Source organism: Protopterus annectens, chromosome 11.part0 (genome assembly GCF_019279795.1).
Source record: "Protopterus annectens isolate FY-2018-M chromosome 11.part0, PAN1.0, whole genome shotgun sequence".
In the NCBI taxonomy this organism is placed as follows: domain Eukaryota; kingdom Metazoa; phylum Chordata; order Ceratodontiformes; family Protopteridae; genus Protopterus; species Protopterus annectens.
Window position 1 is genome coordinate 1,146,421,719 of NC_056745.1, and position 23,023 is coordinate 1,146,444,741.

General features: G+C 40.5%; 1 protein-coding gene across 1 annotated transcript in view; it reads right to left on the reverse strand.

Moving 5' to 3' along the window:
* The window catches only part of CCDC146 (coiled-coil domain containing 146), a 4,019,163-nt gene that overhangs the window by 1,746,297 nt on the left and 2,249,843 nt on the right, over positions 1-23,023 (reverse strand). Inside the window, exon 8 of the mRNA XM_044088498.1 lies at positions 9,792-10,019. Coding sequence (XP_043944433.1) covers positions 9,792-10,019 — 228 coding nt within the window. The remainder of the gene's footprint in view (positions 1-9,791; positions 10,020-23,023) is intronic.

Sequence of the window (23,023 nt, forward strand, 5' to 3'; positions counted from 1 at the left end):
GGCACAGCTATAGGGTTAAGATCTCAGCCAAGTGGTCAAGCCAAAACCTCCAGCACCCTCTCTGTCCAACCATTGCTTAGTGTCTCTGCTCAAGTGGCTGACACACACACACACACACACACACACACACACACACACACACACACACACTTTGAGATCTGCTTTATATACAAATGCACAGACACTCTTGGGGAAGGCTGGCACAGGTTTACTAGCTATGCCCCCTTCTGCCAAGACTATAAGGTAGTCATCACTACCAACCACTACTTATCAGCTACTCTAATGCCCTTACAAAGGGTGCCCAATCCCACTGTGTAAAGTTACTATTATCCAAATGGTAAGTGTGACCAAGAGCAAGGCTACTGGAGTGGCCTATACAGTGTTACCACATGTGTGTATGTGTGTATATATATATATATATATATATATATATATATATATATATATATATATATATACACACACATACATATATATATATATATATATATATATATATATATATATATATATATATATAAAATACAAGTACTCTGAGAGCTTAAATATCTCTAAACAAATACAATACTCAAACGACACACTAACTACAGAGTTTAGAATTACAGGAAATATTTTAAAACAACATTGCAGAACAGCCTAAGTAAATACAGAAAACATCTAAACTAATCTTTACTATATTCCTGTCTATATCTAAAAGAAATTACTGTAACCTACTTACAGAGCAAGGCAGATGCAGACGTGCTGAATGATGGATGTTCCCAGGTCCAAGACAAGATACAAAATGCACAGTCTTTCTCTCTGAGAGAGTTCTTAAATTAATATCACATATTACTGCTGGATTAGCCTGGATGACATCACTCTGTCACCTGCCTTCAGTTCCCAGGCTAACAGAAACTAAGTATTTTAGCATCTCTGTGACAAAACACCTATTTCTCAGATGTTTGCCTAGAACTGGAAGTCATAAACAAATAAACATTTTTACATTTTAAACCTAGTAATTATTTCTGTTTCAAGATAATAGAAAAACATCTAGCTCTAGACATTGTATCTGCTTGCTGCACTGAAAGTGAGATAACACAATTGTAAAACACTTTACTTTTCAACTTATTTTCTTGAAGTTTTTCAAGTTAACTCTGTATGTTCCAGCTCCTACTATTAAAACATAAATTTGCACAGGTATATAGTTTATATACATTTCTGTTCTTTTTAAGTAGGGTACACTCTGGTTACATTCTTGAAGTTCAGTACATAACATACATTTCTCTTACATTTGTAAGACAAGCATATGAATCATATTAATATTCACAAATGACATGTGATCATTTACTAAATTCCAGATAGCTGGACTGGCAGTGTCACAGCATGTATTGTGAATGGCTGAACCACCATTAATGCTGAATGCATAACATCAGCAATATAAGTTCAATCATTAACAATACCGAAAACAAAACAAAAAAAAAACAAACACAATAATATAGAGAAAAAACTATTTCCTCTTCCAATATTAAAACTAAACCTCCCTGTAATACTAGCCTCAAATTTCCCTGAATAGTGACAGTGTTATGGGAAGGTTTCAATGATGGTATGGTGTAGATTTAGGTTTGGGAGAAGGGGAGCATCAGGGTTAGGGTTAGCACTCATTACTAAAGACTACATCTATCCCATAACCTATCCCATACTGCAAAATGTACAAGCTCACACACAAACACACATCACCCATCCTTTCCTCATCCCCGACCCTAACCTTAACTCGCATACACACACACACACACACACACACACACACACACACACACACACACACATATGATTTCACCTCCCAATCCCACTTACCTGTAGCAACATTCTGTACCATCAACATATTTACCGTTCAGCCATATGTACTGTCAACATTAAATCACACCCCTGCATTTGATGAACAAGTGTATGTTCAATACAACAAAGCAGTACCAAAAATACTTGGAGAAATGCAGGCAAAGGCATCCAGATATGGAAAATTTCACAATACAAAATGTAAAAAACAAAGGTGGAAAGGAGAAAAGAGGTTTAGTAATGAAGGAGTTAAAGATATATAAAATGAAGTTATGGAATACCTGTGAATGGAAAGATTTAGTGTAGAAAATCCAACTCTTGTAATGTCACAGCATGTTGGAACAATGAGTCTCCAAATTATGGAGAAACAAGTGGAACAGGAAGCATCTGATCACTTACTACCTGAAGATACTCTACAGCCTTCAGTAGCAAACCAGTACCAAAGTTCAGATGGAGTTGCACAGCAAGGAATGGAGCAGGAAACAGTGGCAACTCTAACAAAGACAATGATATGGAGTGATAGGCCAGTGAGTGCCATGTGAAAGAGCAACAGATGACAGAGAATGCTGTTGAAGAGAATATGTCACAGGATGATGTTCTGGAACTTTCTGTGGAATCCCCACTGGAAAGACAGAACAAAGAGTGTACCCTCATTTTAGAAGAAAATGATCTAAGGGAAGAGTTGCTTGATTTAATGTCACAGGAAGATGTTCTGGAATTTTCTGTAGAATGTCCGCAGGAAACCGAGAACAAAGAATGTGCCCTCAATTTAGATGAAAATGATCTAAAGAAAGAGTTCCTTGATTTAATGGATAGACATATTAATATCATTGAAAAACATAGATAACAGAAAGTCAATAAGGCCCAAAATGTAAGAAGTTTGATAAAACAGATGAACACAGTAATCAAGACTATTAATAGAAATTCATGTGATATAACAGAATTAAATGGGATATACTACTGTGCAGCTAAATTAAAAACAGATAGTCTTAAAACAAAAATACAACAATAAGGGAAAGGAATGGTAAAAATCAAATACCATCATGGAAACATGAAATAGACAAAACTATAAAGAAATTAAGACAATAAGTGCCACTGTTAGAAGAGTATAGAAGAGGGAACATCAATAAAATACTTCAAAAGATATACACAATAAAAGCAACGGACAGTATCAGGACAGACCAGGATCTACTGTACACTATTGCAAATAATAAACTGAAGATATTAGCACAGACAAAAAACTTAGAAGATAGGCAGATAAATATAAAAGAAACGTACAAAATAAGCAATTCATTTATGAACCAAAAAAGTTTTATAGAGAATTGGGAAACAAAGCAAAAGGGATAGAAAGACCATCAATAAAAAAGAAACAGACACATGTTGGAGAAATGTCTATGAAAACCCTGTGGAGCATAACAAAAAGGCTGAATGGATAAAAGGAAAAGTAACAGGTACATGGGTACTTACATATTATCGCAACCAGATTGTTCATGGCAATACTGGTTGCTTCCCCATCATCTCATCTGTTCGTTAAAGTTGTACACATGCCATATAATGTGTTTTCTGTACCACTACAGTTTATTTTGTGGAGTGTCATCAATCACAACTGAGACACAAAGTGTTGTTGTTTCTGTATGCACTTTACTGCCAGCATGTTGCTTATTACAACTCTGCATTGTGCACGTTCTTTTTCAGAAGACTGGTGGAAACAGCACTTGGACATGAAATTCCAAGGCTTAATCACAATACACACTCAAGGAGGGCAGTCTGCATACCCAAACAGTTTTCTCCCATCCTGCCTGATTAACAACTAGTTGCGAATAACTTTGCATTACCTTAGAGTTCTTTTACTTAGTCAGAACCCCAAACAGTGGTTTTCTACTGCAGATACTCTGGATGACTCTGTCAAAATGTCAAACAAAAATTAAATGAAACTGTACTACCAATCTGAAGAGAAACATGTTTGGAGTAAGTATTCCCTCAGCCGGTGAACAGGCCGTTGACCCACGAAGTACCTTGAGTTTTATTTTTGGGTAAATCATAACATCGCCAAAAGGGCTACCCACTCGTTTTCAACTAGTTCTGTTTCCATTCGTCAGAAAGTGAGCATCCATGATAAATCAGGCGTGCGTGGATAATGCACGCAAAACAGGAACAGGATTTTTTCAATACTTTCACTTCTTGTCGGTAAAGTAAAGTTATTCAACAGCAATAATGAGTCTGAACAACATATTACAGTGTTTCCTGTAATCATCTCGATCAAAGTATGCCAGTTTCACAACCGTGAAAATCTAGTTGCAATAATACGTAAGTACCTGTACATGATAATAAAATGGGATGAAGTAACAGTCAGAGAAATTTAAACAAAATTAAGAAAAAGCCCCTAAGACTTAGATGCAGTATCTAACTTCTGGCTAAAAGTATTAACATCTTTACATGAAAATTTAGCCCTGAGTAAGAACTACTTATATACACATCCCAGATAGATACCAATCTGGTTAACAACAGGAAAACAATAATGCTCCTTAAGAGTGAACCTGTAAACTATCCTAAAGGCTATAAACCAATAACTTGCCTTCTGATGATGTATAAACTACATACTAGAATTGATTTTGACAAACTTTGTCGTCATTTAGAAAAAAATTCAGTCATGGCAATAGAACAAAAGATAACAAAAGAAAGTCAGATGGAACAATGGATCATTTATTTTAAATAAAGTCATAATAGAGAATTCTAAAAAGGTAAAGAATCTAAGTATGGCATGGACAGATTACAAGCATCCCACATTCTCGATAAAGGAATGCTTACATATGTATAAGCTGCACCCTACATTAATCAATTTCATTACAGTGACCATGAAACAGTAGCAATCCACTTTGCAGTTAAGCCACAATAAAGGACAAATTATTATCCTAGGGATAAAAATTCAAAGGGGGATAATCCAGTGTGACTCCTTGCCAGCCACCACTGCTCTTTTGTCTTACCCTTAATCCATTAAGCTGTCTACTTAATATACTAGATGATGGTTACAATTTGGCTCCCAGAAAACAACCATAGTTCATCAGATGAGAAGCTGAAATCACAACTGCAAGTGGTTAAAACCTTCTCATATGATACAAGAATGTCATTTGGTCTTAAATGTGCAGAAGCAACATTTAATGTAGGAAAGATGCAGCCCCCAGGACATATCAGTCTGGGATATGAGTGTGAGATAATGAAACTTGAGCAGGAGGGAGTGTATAAATATTTGAGAACTGATGAAGGATCAACAATAAAACATGAACACAGGCAAACAAAACTCAGTATAGAATATTTTAGAAGATTAAAATTAATGCTGAAAACAGCCCTCATATCTACGATCAAGGTCCTATCTATAAACCAGTTTGCTCTTTCTGTTCCAACTTACAGTTTTGGGGTGACAGATTGGTCCTAAAAAGTATTGTATCAGTGGGGCAGGAAAACAAAAAAAATGCCTCACACTTATGAAACGATATATAAAAGTCAGTGTACACCAAGATTATATATTCCTCATTTTGAAGGAGGTATGGGCCATCTCAAAATTCATTACATGTATAGAGCTCCAATTTTAGGACTGCATACATATCTGCTGACTTCACCAAATCCAAACATAGTGAAATTTTTAAAACATGAGAACAAGTCTAAGAAGACTTTTCTGCTTAGTTTAGCAGAAGCATATCAGTGTCAAGTGGGAACGGAAATAAAACCAGTAGTAGACAAAAGTCAGGCAGGAACTGAATGTGCCAAAAAAAACTAAAGGAAGAATATAAAGAGAAGGATCAGATGAAAAGGCAAGAAGTGTGGAAAAGGCATAAAAATAAGTTATGTACTCACCAAAACGTTCAGTCTGGGTTGTCCATTTTCATTCTTCCTCAACTGTTGGGTTCGGATCTGATCCTCAGATCCAGCTCAGCTGTTAATAAAAGCTCATGGTAACCAAAAGTTCTTGAGCTTCTCCCTTATCCATAATGCACCAACCCCTAACATGCCTCAGATCTTATTTGCTGATTTTACCAGAAGTAGTATCTATTAACATGCATAAATACCAGGATATATAAAATTGTAGGTGTCCTGAACTGGAAACTATACCAGAAGCTCAATCAAAAGGACAGTGGTGTCCTTATAATATCTCATTCATCTAAAAGTTTGTAGACATAAGGTATGGGGGTTGGTAGGCGGGAAGATGAGGAAGAATGAAAATGGACAACACAGATGGAGTAGTATGGTGACTACATAACTTCTGTATCTGATGTTGTCAATTTTCATTCTATCCTCAACTGTTAGGACAGATACCCATTTACTTAATATCACAGATGGACTCTAAGGAAGGATATTCCTGAGCACAGTTGAGCCAAATAATGCTTTAACCCTCAAGGACAGATTTAATTTGTAATGAGTAATAAAGGTATGAGGACTCACCCAAATTGCTGTTGCACAAATGTCATCCATGCAAAATCTGGATAGAAATACTGAAGAAGTGGCTATGGGTCTCATTGAATGGGCTCTTATAAGTTTAGCTGAGTTAAGACCCAATTTGTCATAGATAAAATAATTATAATTAGTTCACCATCTGGCTGAAGTTACTTTTGCAACTGATTTACCCAATATCAAGCAAAGGAAACAGACAACTGGTCTGCCATTCTGATTTCTTTTGTCCTATGCAAGTAAAAATGTAACTGTCTGTAAACTTCCAAAAAACGCAACTTGTATTCACCTTTATTTGTAAATTTAGGAAAGAACACTTGTAAATTAATGGATTGATTGCTATTGGATTCTGATACCACCTAGGGAAGGAAAGTTCAAAGCATAACCCTTCTGAATGATCAAGTACGGAGGTTTTGAAGACAAGGTTTGAATTTCTGAAATTCTTCTAGCTGAAGTAATGGCTGCTAGAAAGACAGTTTTCCAAGTAAGAAATTTAAGTTCACATTTAGCTGCTGATTCAAAGGGGGAATCTATTAATGCCTGCAGTACCAAGTTCAGATCCCATGGTGGAGTAGGGTCTTTAAACAGTGGTCTCAGAAGAAGGGTGCCTCTCAAAAATGCTTTGCACAGTTTAGCTTTCTGAACATCATAAATATGTTCATACACATGTTGTTCTAATTTATGCACATTTTTTTCTAATATAAAATGTGGAGAAACCATTGCATAATGCAGCATAAACAACCCCCTTTGAAGTGGCCAGAAATACAGATGTGTGTGTTCCCCATATCACATTGTATAATAGCATTATGGTCAAAACAGACAGACTTATGGCAACTATTATCACTAGAAAAAAGGACAAATTGAAAAGGGATTTTAGGGGCTTTTCCCAAAAGAACAGCCTATCCAGTGAAAAATTGTGATAAAATCGGTAATGATACTGTAACAAATCATATTAACATTGTCCCTTTATCTACAAGTGAGGTTCCTAGTACTAGTAAAAACAGTGTTGCAACACCCATTATTTCAACTAACAGTGACACAGTTCATAATCTCTTACTCACTTCTTTTCACTGGCTCCATTCTCCTTTTTCTTCACTCTTCATTGTGCAACAAAATGCTGAAGTGGCAAATAGGAATGAAAGTTCCAAACAAGGGGAAGAAGGAATACAATGAAAAGAAAAATGATAAACTCTTTCTTTTTAAGCAACGATGTTCTAAATGTAAGTGATTCTGAGTTGGAAGATTCTCACAAAAAGGTGTTAAATAAAGGTTTCTCATTTTCAGTGGAGTGCCAGGCAGAAAAGCTCTGAAAATTAAATTAAGAGGTATGGGAACATAGTGACTTGCAAGAGGCCATCTTTTAACATCTCTACAGCACTAAGACCAAATAAAATCTACATCACATCAAAAATTGAGACTTCCAGTCCAGTTTTTAGAGAAAAATGTTTATTAGAGGTAGGATTCAGGATCTGGTCTTTCAGCAACTGCTTTCTAACTACTACCACAAACTAAGTAAACAAGTATTTAGAGTAGTTGAAGTCAAGTACTTATTTATTAATTTTTCGTTTGTTTTTCACTAGCCCACCAAGCCTCCTTCGCAGCTGCCGTATAGATCCATGTGTTTCCCTCAGGGGCAAGAACCTACTGTCCCACTTGTTTGCCTAGTTAGTGAGATTCAGTTGCCAAAAATGGCATCATCAGTCATTGTGTAACAAATGGCTTGTTTATTATACCTAACTTCCTCTCCATTACATGGCTGTGACTTCTACATGTGCTTGCTCTAATAGTTTCATTGATGCTTCCGTACATGCTAAACCCAATTATGCAAAGCACTGCTAGTCCAAGTCCAGTCATTCCAGTCCTCCCAGTATACACACCATAGCCGCTCTTCCTTGGGTAACTTTGCCAACAAGTGCTGCTCCTCTTCTACCTCCTCTGTGCCAGCTCCTTCAGTAGCTGGACTGCTAGTCAAGCTCAAGTTCACTGGTACAAATGCCAGGGCTTCATCCGTCTTGGAAAAACAGCTGGCCAACTGAAGTCACATAATGAACAATTCTAATTTTACAAGGCTAAATCTTCGATGTGTTTTAGCTGATCAGAGCACATATCTTGCTTTAAATAAATGTTACAGGTGTATCAAGCATGCCGGTCACTTAGCATTTATATTGTACTATGAGCAAACTGGGCTACAAGTAGTATCTGCAGCAATAATTGTGTATTTAATGTCTGAGAAAGGGTTGCATGATATGTGCATGCTATAAATATGGAGTCTTGCCATATATTACACAATGACAATTAAATAAATAAAGATACAAAGCTCGCTGTACAGATTAACAATATGTATAGTTTATAGAAAATTAAATGTAAATAGCACTACATACAACAGTTCTAGAAAATAAGAACACTTTACAAAGTAAACAAGGAAATGTGGAATTGCACTGTCTGGAATATGAAGGAAACAGATCAAAGCAAAAAAACTCTAAAACACGAGAGTCAGAAAGAACCAGTGATTATTATTGGAAATTAAAACAGATGGAGATGTGTCACTAATACAAAGACAGAATAAAAGACATAAATTGGGCATGGTGTAGAAAAAAGCAAATATGTTGGCATGCTTTACACATTTCAAGGTGAAATAGGGGACAGGGAGAGTAAACAAGACATGTTTTTGTTACTCATTAGAAAAACATTTAATGTTTCTAAGGTTATCTACATGAACAATGTATTTGTGTGTGTGTGTGTGTGTGTGTGTGTGTGTGTGTGTGTGTGTGTGTGTGTGTGTGTGTGTGTGTGTCTGTATGCAGAAGTAGGAAATAGGTTCAAGCTTAACTGTGGAAATTAAAAAGGCTAATTACCTCAGTACAGTGGCTTCCACAAAAGGTCCTTATTTTTTTTTAAATAAAAGTTATATAAATCTAGATTAAGTATGTTTCCAGAAAGGCAGAATGAGGGAAGTGTCCTGCATTACTGAGATGGGGACTCCCTGGATGTGAGATATGAGAAATTATTCATATTGCCATATATAGCTTCACCTAAGTAGTTCAGCCAGGTTCATGTTCAAGTTTAAGTGCCTAAGCCTAAGCACTGTACAAATCAAGATAGCAAAACATAAAACAAACAACATAAAAATGATATAAACATTCATAAAAAAGCAACATCTAATATGTTTTGAGAACACTCTTAAAACCTGCTATAGTAGTTATTTACTGAAGAGTCCAAGTTGTTAATTGGAATGACAAGGAGGTTTTGGGAACCAGAGCAAAGTGGACAAGAAAGATTATAACATGCAGAAGCTCTGTCAAGTAAGTCAGACCAAAGTTGTGAGACAAGAGATAAACTATAATAAGGATATTATATAAGATTTTGTATCTGACCGGAAGCAAGTGTAAACTTTACAGGATTAGAGTGATATGATGATCATTTGAAACACCAGAAAGCAAATGAACTAAACTTTGCAGATATTCAGTTATGCAAAGAATATTTGATTCACTAGATCCATAAAAAGGAAGATTTCACATTAGGTGATCAATACCAACCTTTCTCCTATGGCTGCAGTTTCATCCTCTTTGACCATTTCTAACTGTTTTGTGAGCTGATTGAATTCTCTCTCCTTGCTTTCTAACAATGTCCTTTTATCATCTACTTCCTTTATTGTATCTTCTTTCTCTAGTATTATTTTTTGACACTTCTTTTCAGTTTGTTTCAAACTAGCATTTAGATCACGGCACTGTTCCTCAAGATCTTCCTTCTTTTTCTCAAGATCTCTGGCAAAACACAAAATAATGATTAATTAAGCATCGTACGAAGATCTTTAAAGTGCCAGTATTTGGTAAGTAACATTAAAAAGTTCAAAAATAACATACACCATTAAAAAATTCTAATTCTCTTCATACCATTTTCAAGAAACACTTTCCATGACTACAGTCTACCCATCCATCCAGCCAGTCAGTTTCTATACCCACTTTAATCCAATACAGCATTACAGCAAGGAATGAGTACACTGGAGCAACCAACCTTGAAGGAATTCCAGACCATTGTTAAGGCAAATGCAGTCACACAGTTACACTTGTATGCACACCAAAAGGGCAATTTGCCACTGCCAATCAACTTTCCAGCATACCTTTAGAATATGAGAGGAAACCATACACCATGGCCACTAAACCTAAGTGACCATGAGAAAAAGCTGCACAGACAATAAAATCTAGCTAAGAATCTATTTGGGGTGCCAACTGGAGAGAGGGGGGCAAAAGCTTTAATAGCTGCTACATTATGCTGACCCTTCTAACACCCAACATGAAAATACTCTTATTTTACCTAGTTGAAAGAACGGATAAATAATTGTGGATGGATAAATAACAATTGTGGACACTGACATGGAGAAATTTTCATCTTTGGTAAAACATTCTTGCCAGCTAAACAAACTATTTAAAACACTCTTAAATGCATAATAAAGTGGAGGAACTATCAACTCTGTATCAGAAAGCCTTGCAATTTCTTGATCTTTTATTTTTGTTCAGCTGGAAAAGGATTCCCTACTAGCAAGTTAGAAAATTCAGCCATATAAAAAATCATCCAAAAAACGTCTTCTAGTGGAGACCATAAGGAGCAACAATAAGAATTATTCTCCCTCTCAGAATTCTGAGATAAAGAAGATGTTGACAGTCTCATATAAGATAGTTCAGGGCAATTGGTTCTTTTCCTTTTCCTTTTAACCTGTTGAACCTTCACAGATACCTTTGAAGATTCACATTTCCACATTCTCTCTACAGACTGAGTTAGTTGGTCCCTGTTGTTTTACTGTGGTCTCATGAACAATATTAAACTACTCCCTGGCAAAGGGTAATGTAGTCAATGGAAGGCTGAAAAAGCTCATGCTGAATTAGATGGCAGGCTTGTAGACCAAGATTTAAAAAACTTACAGAAGTGCACATCTCCAGAACTGAAGATGTTGGTCCCAGAGTGGTTACAGAGAACATCAGCCGGGTTCTACTGAAAAGAACCACTACAAGACTGTCTTTTGTGGCACCAAGTTTAGACAGAAAAACTTCAGTACTTTAATAAATGGGTGTATGGTCTTGCACATGGGAGTCATTTGACAAAACACTGGTGACCTTTCTTCTATTTTTTGGCAGCTGGCTTTGATGATTATCTGCTGACAAACTCAGATAAAATCTCCTTGTTTTCCTTTTTTGAGACTTACAAAAATTCATGACTGAAAGTGAAGGAAAAAATGCCTTAAACATATAAACCTTTAGTAAAAGAACTGATAGTGGCCTACCATAATCAGAATTTGAATGAAGATCTTTAAAAGAAAATAACTTTTAGTTATGTACTCACCATAACTTCAGATGTTTGGGATCCATCTCGCCTACATTCTGACTGATGGGTTCGGAGCCGATCCCTCGGCTCCGACTCGGCACGCTTATGCCAAAGAGCGAAGTCTCTTATTGGCTGAGCTTACTATATCCCAGGATGCACCACTACCAGTCCCCCAGATCTAGTTTGTCCGCATACATGCACACATGCACGCACTGCTTATATAACATCGTCAGATGAAACAAGATAAAACAGTAGAACTCAAAACCGTTCAATCTCTTCTGATCTCCAAGGCAGGGGAAGGAGGGTGGGTATTAGGAATGTGGCGAGATGGATCCCAAACATCTGAAGTTATGGTGAGTACATAACTAAAAGATGTTATGTGATCCTATCTCGCCTACATTCTGACTGATGGGACAGCGTCCCTAGCACCTGAATCCTGGGTGGCTCACTGGAAAACACTCCTGAGTACCGTGGAACCAAATGATGCTCGCCCTTTAGATGCCACATCCAATTTATAGTGGGAAATGAAAGTGTGCGGGTTGGACCAAGTAGCCGCAGCACAAATCTCAGAAATAGCGAGCTTGGAATGAAAGGCAATAGAAGTAGCCATAGCTCTGGTAGAGTGAGCTTTGATAGATGTTGTCAGTTGCTTATTTGAAGAGGAATAAGCCTGAGTTATACAATCTCTAATCCATTTGGAGATAGTAGCTTTTGTGATGGTTTTACCCAATTTATTGTCTGAAAAGGACACAAACAACTGGTCTGATTTAGGAATTTGCTGAGTCCTGTCTAGATAGAAGCGCAATTGCCTGTGAACATCCAATTTATGGAGAGTGTACTCTGCTTCGTTGGAGAATTTTGGAAAGAAAACTGGTAGCTCTAGAGATTGTTGGAGACAGAGATTAGAACAAACCTTTGGGACAAAAGATGGGTTAGGCCTAAGTGATACTCTATCCTTGTGAAAAATCAAGTACGGTGGTTTGATAGATAGGGCTTGAAGCTCTGAAACTCTTCTTGCAGAGGTAATTGCAACTAAGAAGGCAGTTTTCCAAGACAGATATTTTAACTCACATGTAGCAGCCGGTTCGAAAGGGGAAGATGTTAAGGCACGAAGCACCAAATCAAGATCCCACGGAGGCGCAGGATGAAAAACTGGGGGTCTTAACAGCCCCGCACCTTTAATGAAAGTTTTGCATAATCTGCTGCTCATCAACGGTGGATCAATGGATTCGTGAAATTTAGAGATAGCTGCCAGTTGGACTTTAATAGTAGAGACTGAAGATCCTTGATTAAACAAGGATGTTAAAAATTTCAAAACCTCTGGAATCGGAGCAGTGATAGGGTCTAAGCCCCTGAGTTGAGCCCAGACAGCAAACCTCTTCCACTTACTGAGGTACAATTTCTTAGTGGTGGGTTTGTGGGCCGAAGATAAAATGTGAATAACTTCCAGGTCTAAGGTGTGATTTCTGACTAAAGTCGGAAGTGGAGGAGCCAAGCTGTCAACTTCAAAGTGCGAAGGGACTGGTGTTGTCGTCCCGATTGATGAATTAGCAGATCCGGAGTTAGATCCAAAACCCAAGGATCGTCCACCGCATGTTTCTTCAGGTAGGGAAACCATACCTGACGAGGCCAGTGCGGAGCAATTAGTATCATTGTGGACCCCAATTGAGAAGCTTTCTGAATGACTTTGGGGAGAAGTGGAACCGGAGGAAATGCATAAAGTAGCCCTGTTGGCCAAGGTTGTGCTAGAGCATCCATAGCTGCCTCCCCCTGATGTGGAGTCAAGGAGAAGAACCTTTTGCACTTTGTGTTTTGTGGTGTTGCAAACAGGTCGCAGCACGGCGTCCCCCATCTTCTGAAAACCTGAGCTGCTACTGTTTCGTTCAGGGACCACTCGTGAGGAGAGAGAATTGTCCTGCTTAATCTGTCTGCCAATATATTGGATTTCCCTGGAATGTGGGTCGCTACCAAGAAACGGTTGGTAGCTACGGCCCATTCCCACACCCTCATGGCCTCTCTGCAAAGGGGGTAAGATCTGGTCCCTCCTTGTTTGTTTAGATACCAGACCACCGACATGTTGTCTGTGTGGATAGCGATAATGCCTTGAGGGAGAAACTTGTGGAGGGCCTGCAGGGACAGAAGTACAGCCCTCATCTCCAATACATTGATGTGGAGAAAGGTTTCGTCTGGAAGCCAGGAACCCTGAACTAACCTGCCCAGACAATGCCCCCCCCACCCTGTCTGGGAGGCATCCGTCGTCAGGGTGGCCACCGGAGGGGGGATAACAAAAGGTCTTCCCTGATTCAGATTGGATGGCTGAATCCACCAGCGGAGGTCCCGTTTGCACGTTTCTGTAATCATAATGGGGTGATTGAGGGGGAGATTCTGAAAGGACCATTGAGTCGATAACAGCCACTGAAGAATCCTCATGTGCAATCTTGCCAGAGGAACTAGGAGAACCGTGGCAGACATCGAACCTAAAAGTTGCAGGACCATCCTAGCTGGGGCTTTGGATCTTGAAAGCAGGGCTTGAACTTGACCTTGTAAAGTTTGAATCCTTTCGGTAGGAAGAAAGACGCGCATCAATTTTGAGTCTATCTCTGTCTGTTCCTATGAACCTTATGCGCTGAGAGGGCAGCAAGACAGACTTTGACCAATTGAATGTAATTCCCAGGGTAGCACCCAGGGAAATGGTGGCTTTGAGATTGTCCATTAGTAGATGCCTGGTGGTGGCAGTCAGGAGCCAGTCGTCCAGATAGGGAAACACTTGGAATCCAAGACTCCTCAGGTGAGCAGTCACTACTGCCAAACACTTGGTGAACACCCTGGGGGCTGTGGTGAGACCAAAGGGCAGTGCACAAAATTGGAAATGACTGTCTCCCAGGCTGAAGCGCAGATACTTCCTGGACGCCCTATGTATCGGTATGTGATAATAGGCGTCCTTGAGATCTATGGAGCACATCCAAACATCCTTCTCCAACAATGGGAGAATGGATTGTAACGTGACCATTCGGAATTTGGATTTCGACGGATTGGTTTAGTCTGCTGAGATCCAATATTGGTCTCAGGTCCCCTGTCTTTTTTGGCACTAAAAAGAACCTTGAGTAATTTCCGGATCCGATCTGGTCTGTGGGGACCGGTTGGATGACTCCTTTTTCTAGCAGCTTTGACGCTTCCGCGGCTGCAATTTCCCTTTGACTGGGTGGTGGGTCCGGGATCTGTTTGGACGGTGGGGTGAGTGTGTGAAGGGAATGGTGTAACCTCCGGCAATAATCCGAAGCACCCATCTGTCCTGAGTGATAGATTCCCAGGCTTTTAGGTGCTTGGCAACGGCACCCGACTGGCTCGAGCAGCACAGCCGGGCAATCCCTCATGAAGTGTGGGAGGCTGAAGAGCCACGAAAGGACTCGCGGTCTCCAGAATTGCGGGGCCCTCTGCCGCCCCTGGGACGGCGTCTCCCAGAAAAATTTCCCCGTCCTCTGCCTCTGGAAGGGGAATCTTCCTGCTGTTGAGGAAAAAACTTACGTGATTTGCGGAACCACATCTTCCCTCCTCCTTTAGCCTTGGGATAAGGCCGAAAGGGAGTGGAATAACGTGCACCTACGGCAGATAAAGTTTTTCCCTCTTGCTCACAGCGGGTAAGAGTGTCTTTAACCTTAGGTCCAAACAAAGAGGACCCATCAACCAACCACCTATCTCTGTTTCCTCCTCCAATGGCACAAAAATAGAACATGTTGAACATTACAAAACTTCTTGGTGTCACAAATGATAGTGGACTTAAGTTTGGCAAACACCTTGCACTAACAATTAAGAAGGTTCATGTCAAACTGGCTTCTCTCTATAGGGCTAAATTGTATCTTACTGACCATGCCAGACTCGCAACAGCTAGAACCCATCTCTTATCTTCCCTGCTTTACTGTTTGCAAATATTTACCAATCTTCACAAATCTGAACTGAACAGCATTGAATCTTGCTATAATAAACATAGCCAAATTTGTCACTTCTCTAAGATCTCACCATTGCACTGCCCTTCCCCAGCTGAACTGGTTAGAGCTCCCTTGCCTGCTTACTCTGACTCATAGGTTCATAGGTTGGTACAAGGCTATCGGCCCTAGGGCCTATGCAAGCCTAGCCATAAGAATTCCCTGGATATTTCTTCCCACAATATTTACTTCTCTGGACCCCTGTCTAGCAGGGCGACTGACGTGATCCCCGGGGTGAATTTCCTTCCTCCCATCTAATCATCAAATTCCTTTTGAAGACGGCCAATGAGGCGCTCTGCTTGACATGTATGGGCAGTCTAGTCCAGAGTATGGGGAGTCTCTGGGTTAGGAACCTATCCCTCCAGCATGTTTTGTTCATTGTGATAACAAGGTTTAGATCACTGGAGCGTGTGGCTCTGAGGGATTGGGATTTCTTTAAGTGGAGCATGTCCAACAGGTCAGGGTGTGACATGGCCTTGTATGTTAAGCAGAAATGCCTCTGAGTAGACGATATGCCACAGAGTATAGCTGGAGGTTTTTTGGACGGTCAGCATATGGCATCTGTTTTAGGCCTGTGATTCTTTTAGTGATGTATTTCTGTGGCCTTTCCAGCTGTTGCAGATGTCTTGTGAGGTACATACCAAACGGGGCATTATACTCTATAATGGGTCTAATGAGGGATGAGTACAGTGGGACAATAACCTCCTTTTTTCTGGATGAAACGCCCTTAGTGATGAGGTGTGCCACATAGAAGGATTTCCTGTCTGTTGTGGTAATGGGGTTATCGAAAGTGAGACCACTGTCCACCTGTGTCCCTAAATCTCTCATCACACTTTCAATGTTTAGTGTCCTGCCACCTATGTGGTAATTCATGGGTACATGTTTTTTTCCAAAGGGGATAACTATACATTTCTTGGCATTAAGCTTGAGCCCATGGCTCTTGCACCAGGCATCTATTTTTGTAAGGCCCTTTTGTAGAATATCCACATCATTTGGGGATTCAATAATGGCTCCCAGTTTGCAGTCATCTGCGAACTTTGTTAGCCAGAGTCCCTTAGTGTTGGCCTGTACTTCAGAGAAGTAGATGCCAAACAAGAGTGGTCCCAGGACTGAACCCTGAGGTACTCCACTTGTCACTTGTCTGGAGCTGGATTTGGAGTCAGCTACTTTTACAGTCTGTGTTCTGTCAGTAAGCCAGTTGGCAACCCATCGAGTGACGTAGGGATTTATGCCCAGCTTAGTAAGTTTATCTAAGATTCCAGAGTGGGGGGTGGTGTTGAAGGCCTTGGCAAGATCCAGATAGGCTGTGTGGACCGCCTTACCCTCGTCCACAGCTCTGGAGACTGATTTGAAGAAGTCAATCAGATTCAGGAGTCAAGATCGGCCCTTCACAAACCCAAACTGGGTGGGGTCCAGTGTTTGAAGGTTGCCAATGTCTTTGTTTATAAGTTCTATGATAATGTGTTCCAGCCCCTTGCAGATCAGGCTTGCTAGACTGATGGGACAGTAGTTCCCAGGATCCAATGCAGATCCTCCCTTGTGGAGCGGGATAACTGCAGCTGTGCGCCACTCAGTGGGCACGAAGCCTGAGATGAGGTTATGATTAAACATGATACTTAGGTGAGGTGCCAGTTCATTTTGTAGTTCATGTAGTACACAGCCTGGGATGTCATCTGGTCCCATGGATGCTGTATTCTTAGCTTTGGAGAGTGCGGTTTCTACCTGTGTGGCCGTGATTACCGGAATTTGGCAATCTTTTGGTATTGAGATGGGCCCTTTAGGGGGTGAGAGGGGGGTGAAGTTGGCACTAAATTGATCTGCCAGCATATTGGCAATATCCTTGGGATCATTATATTTAATGCCATTCTGTTGTAGCTCAGAGCAGATCTGAGCATTGCCATTTAGATTCTTGACATAACTATAGAATGCCTTGTGGTTGTCTCTGGAATCTTTGGCAATTATATTTTCGCAACTAGCTTTTGAGGATTTTATGAGGGATCTCAGCTTCTTACTGAGGCTGATGAGGGAGTTTTTTGCATCCTGGGATTTTCCTCTTTTCTGCAATAGTTTCTTCCTTCTGTTGTATAGTTTGTTTATAGCAGGGGACCACCAGATTGGCTTCCTTGTTTTGGAGAAGAGCATCTTGGTTCTATTTGGGATGGCACGATTCATGCATGACTGGATGTGCTCGTACATTGCCTTAGTGTAGGATTCTACAGTCGAACTTCCAGATACCGTCTGTGTGGGTGTCGTGAAGTTTGTCACTTCTGACTTCAGTAGCATGAAGTTGGCTTTGGAGAAGTTTTTTTAAGGAGGTTTCCTTACTGGGGGGAGGGGGTGGGATGTGGATGTCAAGGGTGATTTACTTATGGTCAGACCTGACCAATGAGGGGATGACCACTGGTGTGGAGCATCTATCTCCCATGTTGGTAATGACCAGGTCTAGGATATTGGAGCCCCTGGTGGGACAATGGATTAGTTGATCCAAGGCGTTGGAATTTATGAATTCCAAGAACCTTTGGGAAAAGGAGTTGGTACCCGAGTAGTTTTCCCATCTACTAACTGCCCATGCAGACTGCCCAGCTCTATCTGACCTTGTCCAACCCTACACTTACCTAAAATTAAAATCTCTGAGGTCTGCTGATAAAGTATTGTTGAAGGTTAAAAAAGACCAAAACTCTCACAGCATCTCATTATACTTACATATCATTGCCAAACATTGGAATTCTCTACCTCAGCATATTTTGTCCATCAGTGATACACATTCATTTAAACAGTCCCTAAATGAATATTTCACCAAACATAGGCTTTGCTCATGTTCTCCACCAGGCTAACTAATTTAACCCCTTACTGTCTATCCTTCTCTCCACCACTCATTGTCAATATTTCTTGGCAACTGAGCCTTTTTAGCTTCAGTTTGTGATATTTTTATCTTGAAAAAAATTATATTTTTGTTTTGTCTGTATTAATAGTATAAGCTTATTGTACTACTATTGTTATATGCTTTTAGATATAAGGAACTTGCATTTGAACTCTATTGTAATTGTCATATGTACAAATGTATAATTATGTAATCTTCCTTGGAGCTTTTCTCCCCAGGACCCCACTAAAAACGGGCCTCTGGCCCAGTTGGACACTACCTGGTTATCAAATGTAAATAAATAAATAAATAATTTAGTTTAATTTAATTTAATTTAATTTAAAAAGAAGTTATGTTCTTACCATAATGTTCCATCTGTGTTGTAGATCTTCATTCATTCCTTACTGATGGGTCTTGGTTCCGTCCTCGGAACCAAATTGGCCAAAACACAAGCTTGCCCCAGCCAAAAAACTCACAAGCTAAGTTATACCCATAGTGCCCCTCTCTTTCTTTCTTCAGACTGAGTTTGCCGATAAGGAATAGAGGTAATGGAGGCCCTATCTGAGCAAATGGCCTATCAGTAGACAGGACTGAAAGTGATCACCCAGAAATCTTCGGGCAGGGGGTAGGGGGGACATAAGGAATGAATGAAGAACACAGATGGAACATTATGGTAAGAACATAACTTCTTTAGCTGATGTAAATCTTCATTCATTCCTTACTGATAGGACAGAGTTATATCCTGGTAGGCCCTAAGGAAGGATATTCCTGAGCACCATTGAGCCAAAGGATGCTCTTCCCCTGGAGGCCATATCCAATTTGTAATGTTGGATAACTGTATGGGGGGTTGCCCAAGCAGCTGCTCCGCAGATGTCATCCATGGAGGCTCTGGAATGAAATGCTACCGAAGTGGATACTGACCTGGTGGAGTGAGCCTTGACTCTAGTAGGTAAAGTTAATTTGTTCTGTTGATAGACAAAGGTAATGCAATCTCTCAGCCATTTTTGCCATGGTGACTTTGGAAACAGTCTTTCCCAATTTGGGGCCTGAAAAGGAAATGAACAGCTAAAAGATTTAGTTCTAAGTCAAATGTAGTTGTCTATGTGCATCCAAACAGTTGTAAATGGTATGCACCTTTGCTAGAAAAGTTTGGGAAAAAGACTGGTAAATCAATGGACTGATGGAGATTTGAATTTGAGATAACTTTGGGCAAGAAGGAAGGGTTAGTTCGAAGTGATACTCTCTCATTATGGAAAATTAAGTAAGGGTAATTAACACACAAAGCTTGTAACTCTGATATTCTCCTGGCTGAGGTGATGGCTACCAGGAATAAGGTTTTCCAGGACAAAATCTTTATGTCACATGTGGCAGATGATTCAAAGGGTGTACAAGTCAGAATTTGTAAGACCAGAGTCAAATTCCAAGGTTCAGTAGGATTTTTAATAGGTGGTCTCAGGCGCAGAACTCCCTTCATGAAGGTTTTGCAAAGACCGTGGGACATTAATTAAGAATCATTAAAGCCATCATGAAAATTGGCGATAGCTGCTAAGTAAACTGTAATAGTAGAGGCTCCTGATAGGAGTAGAGTCGAAAGGTATTCTAAGACCTTATGGACTGGGATTGAGAATGGGTCTAGTCCTTGTTTTTTAGCCCAGATTGCAAACCTGACCCATTTGCTACAATAGAGTTTCCTGGTGGAGGGTTTATGAGAAGCCAGAAGTATGTTTCGCACTGGGGAAGATAGGTTCATCTGCCTGCCAATCAGTGGAAGTGGAGATACTAAGCGGTCAGCTTGAGACTCTGAAGGTTGGGATGGACCAGCCTCTGTGCGTGAGATAGCAGTCCCGGGGTTGGATCAGGGTCCACAGATGGTGGACCAAGTGAGGCCATAGAAAGGAAAACCAGACTTTATGGGGCCAATAGGGTGCAATGAGGATTACCTTGCTTCTCAACTGTTGTGCTTTCTTCAAGAACCGTGATATGGGGGAATAGGGGGAAAGGCATACAGTAGACCCGGGGCCAATCATGTATCAGAGCATTTCTTGGTGACTCTCCCTGGGGGGGTAGGATCAGGGTGAAGAAGCTGCTGCATTTGTGGTTCAAGGGGGAAGCAAAGAGGTCGCAGCAAGGCTGGCCCCAATGACGAAATATTTGTGTAACTACTACGGGGTTGAGAGACCACTCGTGAGGCATCAGAATCTTCCTGCTCAGTTTGTCTGCAATCAGACTGGAGTCCCCAGAAATGGCCATTGCTAAGAGAAAGCGGTTGGAAGATATCGTCTATTGCCACACTCTCAGGGCTTCTCAGCATAATGGGTAGGATTTGGTTCCTCCTTGCTTCTTGATGTACCAGACTGCTGACATATTGTCTGATTGGATAGCAATTGTCCCTGACTGAAGGGTTGTTTGGAATGCTTGCAATGCTAGCAGCACCACCCTCAGTTCTAGGACACTGATATGCAGCCTGGCCTCTAAGGGGGACCAAGTGCCTTGGACAGTCTTTCCCTGAAAATGCCCTAACCAACCCATCAAGGAAGCGTCCATGGTGACTGTGCTTTGGGTTGGGGGGGGGGAGATAACACCTCTTCTAGCTTCATCCACCAATTCAGATCTGTATTGGGTAAGACATCAGGTGTGTTAAAATAGACCATTGAGATGCTAGGAGCCATTGAAGTAGCCTCATATGGAATCTTGCTAGTGGAACCAGTGTGATTGTAGCTGCCATAGAGCCCAGGAGTTGTAGGACCAGTCGAGCTGGGACAAGATTTTGCGAGAGTATTATTTGAAGTTAAGATCTCAATTTTAGTAGCCTGTCATGAGGTAAAGTGACTTGGCAGGATATTGTGTAGAACGTTGCCCCAATAAACTCTAAGCTTTGAGTCAGTACCAGTTTTGATTATTCTGTGTTTATTGAGATCCTTAGCTTTCCTGACAGATTTTGAGTGTACAATATATCTTGAAGCAGTAGACTCCTGGTTGGAGCAGTAAGGAGCCAATCATTTTTATTTATTTATTATTTATTTTATTTTACATTTGTTGACCGGGCTAGTCTAGCTGGATATATTTCCATTTTCAGTAGAGGCCTGGGGAGAAAAGCTCCACGCAAAACACAACAAAGAAACATGTTAATAATAAAAAAAATAAAAATAAAAATAAGAATATAAAATTAGTAATAAAATCAACAAAAAGCTAAGCCACACAAAACTACAGTAGACATGAATAATACTAGGTCAGTTACAAAGCATCTTAATTAATGGATAAATATCTAGATATGAAACACACAGAATCCTTATATTATCAGGTGAGCATCTACTACTACCATGCATTTGGTGAACACCCTGGGGGCTGTGGAGAGACCAAAAAGCAGTATTCGAAATTGGTAATGACTGACTTCCAGCCAGAAGTGGGGGTATCTTCTGGATCGTTTGTCCATTTTTATGTGGTAATACACATCCTGAAGATCTATACAGTACATCCAGTCTTCCTTCTCCAGAAATGGAAGAATGGACTGAACCATGACCATCTGGAATTTTGCTTGTCTGATGAACTTGTTCAGTGCAATGAGATCCAAAATTAGTCTCCAGTCCCCGGTCTTTTTTTGGCACAAAAAGAACATTGAGTAAAATCCGGATCTTATTTGGTCTGGTGGGACTGGATGGATGACTCTTTTTTTCCTAGCAGTTTTAGAACTTCTAGTGCTGCTGCATCCCTCTGACTGGGTGGAATGTTGGGGATTCGCCTTAGTGGCCTGAGGTAAAGATCGAAGGGGATATTGTAACCTCTGGTTATTATCGTCTGCACCCCGGAATCTAATGTTGTCGATTGCCAGGCCAAGTGGTGCAGAGAAAAACATCCCCCGACTGCTTCCAGAGGTAAATAATTGGGCCGCTCTTCAGGAATGCTGATAGGGTTGACCAGAGAAGGAATCTATGGAGTCTGGTTTCACAGGCTCCCCTCTGCCACAGGAGGGGCGTCTTCCTGATGATTTTCCCCCTCTACCCCAGGGAGATTGCTCACCACATCTGTCGCAGAAAGGCCCTTGGGATTTTTGAACCACATCTTTACGCCTCTCTGATTCCTGGTGTAGGATCATTGAGGGGTGGAAAAGAGTATGCCCACAGCAAGTATGGTCTTCTCACACCTGGCTAACGAGTCTTTAACTTTTGGGCCAAACAAGGAAGACTCATCAATGGGAGCATTAATGAAGGAAAACTTGAAAGGGTCTGCAAAGTCACATAAGTATATCTAGGCATGACATCTCATGACAACGCCTGAACTAGCTGCTCTCTCGGTTGTATGGGTGATCAACTGAATGGAAGAGTTAGAAATAGATTCTAGGGTGGCAAGCTGAGTGGTGACTTTATCCTGCAGCTCTTCAGGCAATACCCCTGCCAAAGTATCTGAAAGGTTTGTAATCAAGTCCCTTTGGAAACGTGTAAAATGTGCCAGGTAGTTCAGTGACTGTAAAGTAAAGGTCGCTGAAGTGCAAGTCCACTTCCCTAGTCTGTCTATCGTCCAGAACTCCCTGTTCAGAGAACGGACAGTTGAATTTTTTCCACAAGTTCTTTCTTTGTGGCTGCTGCCACAACCATGGAATCTATTGCCA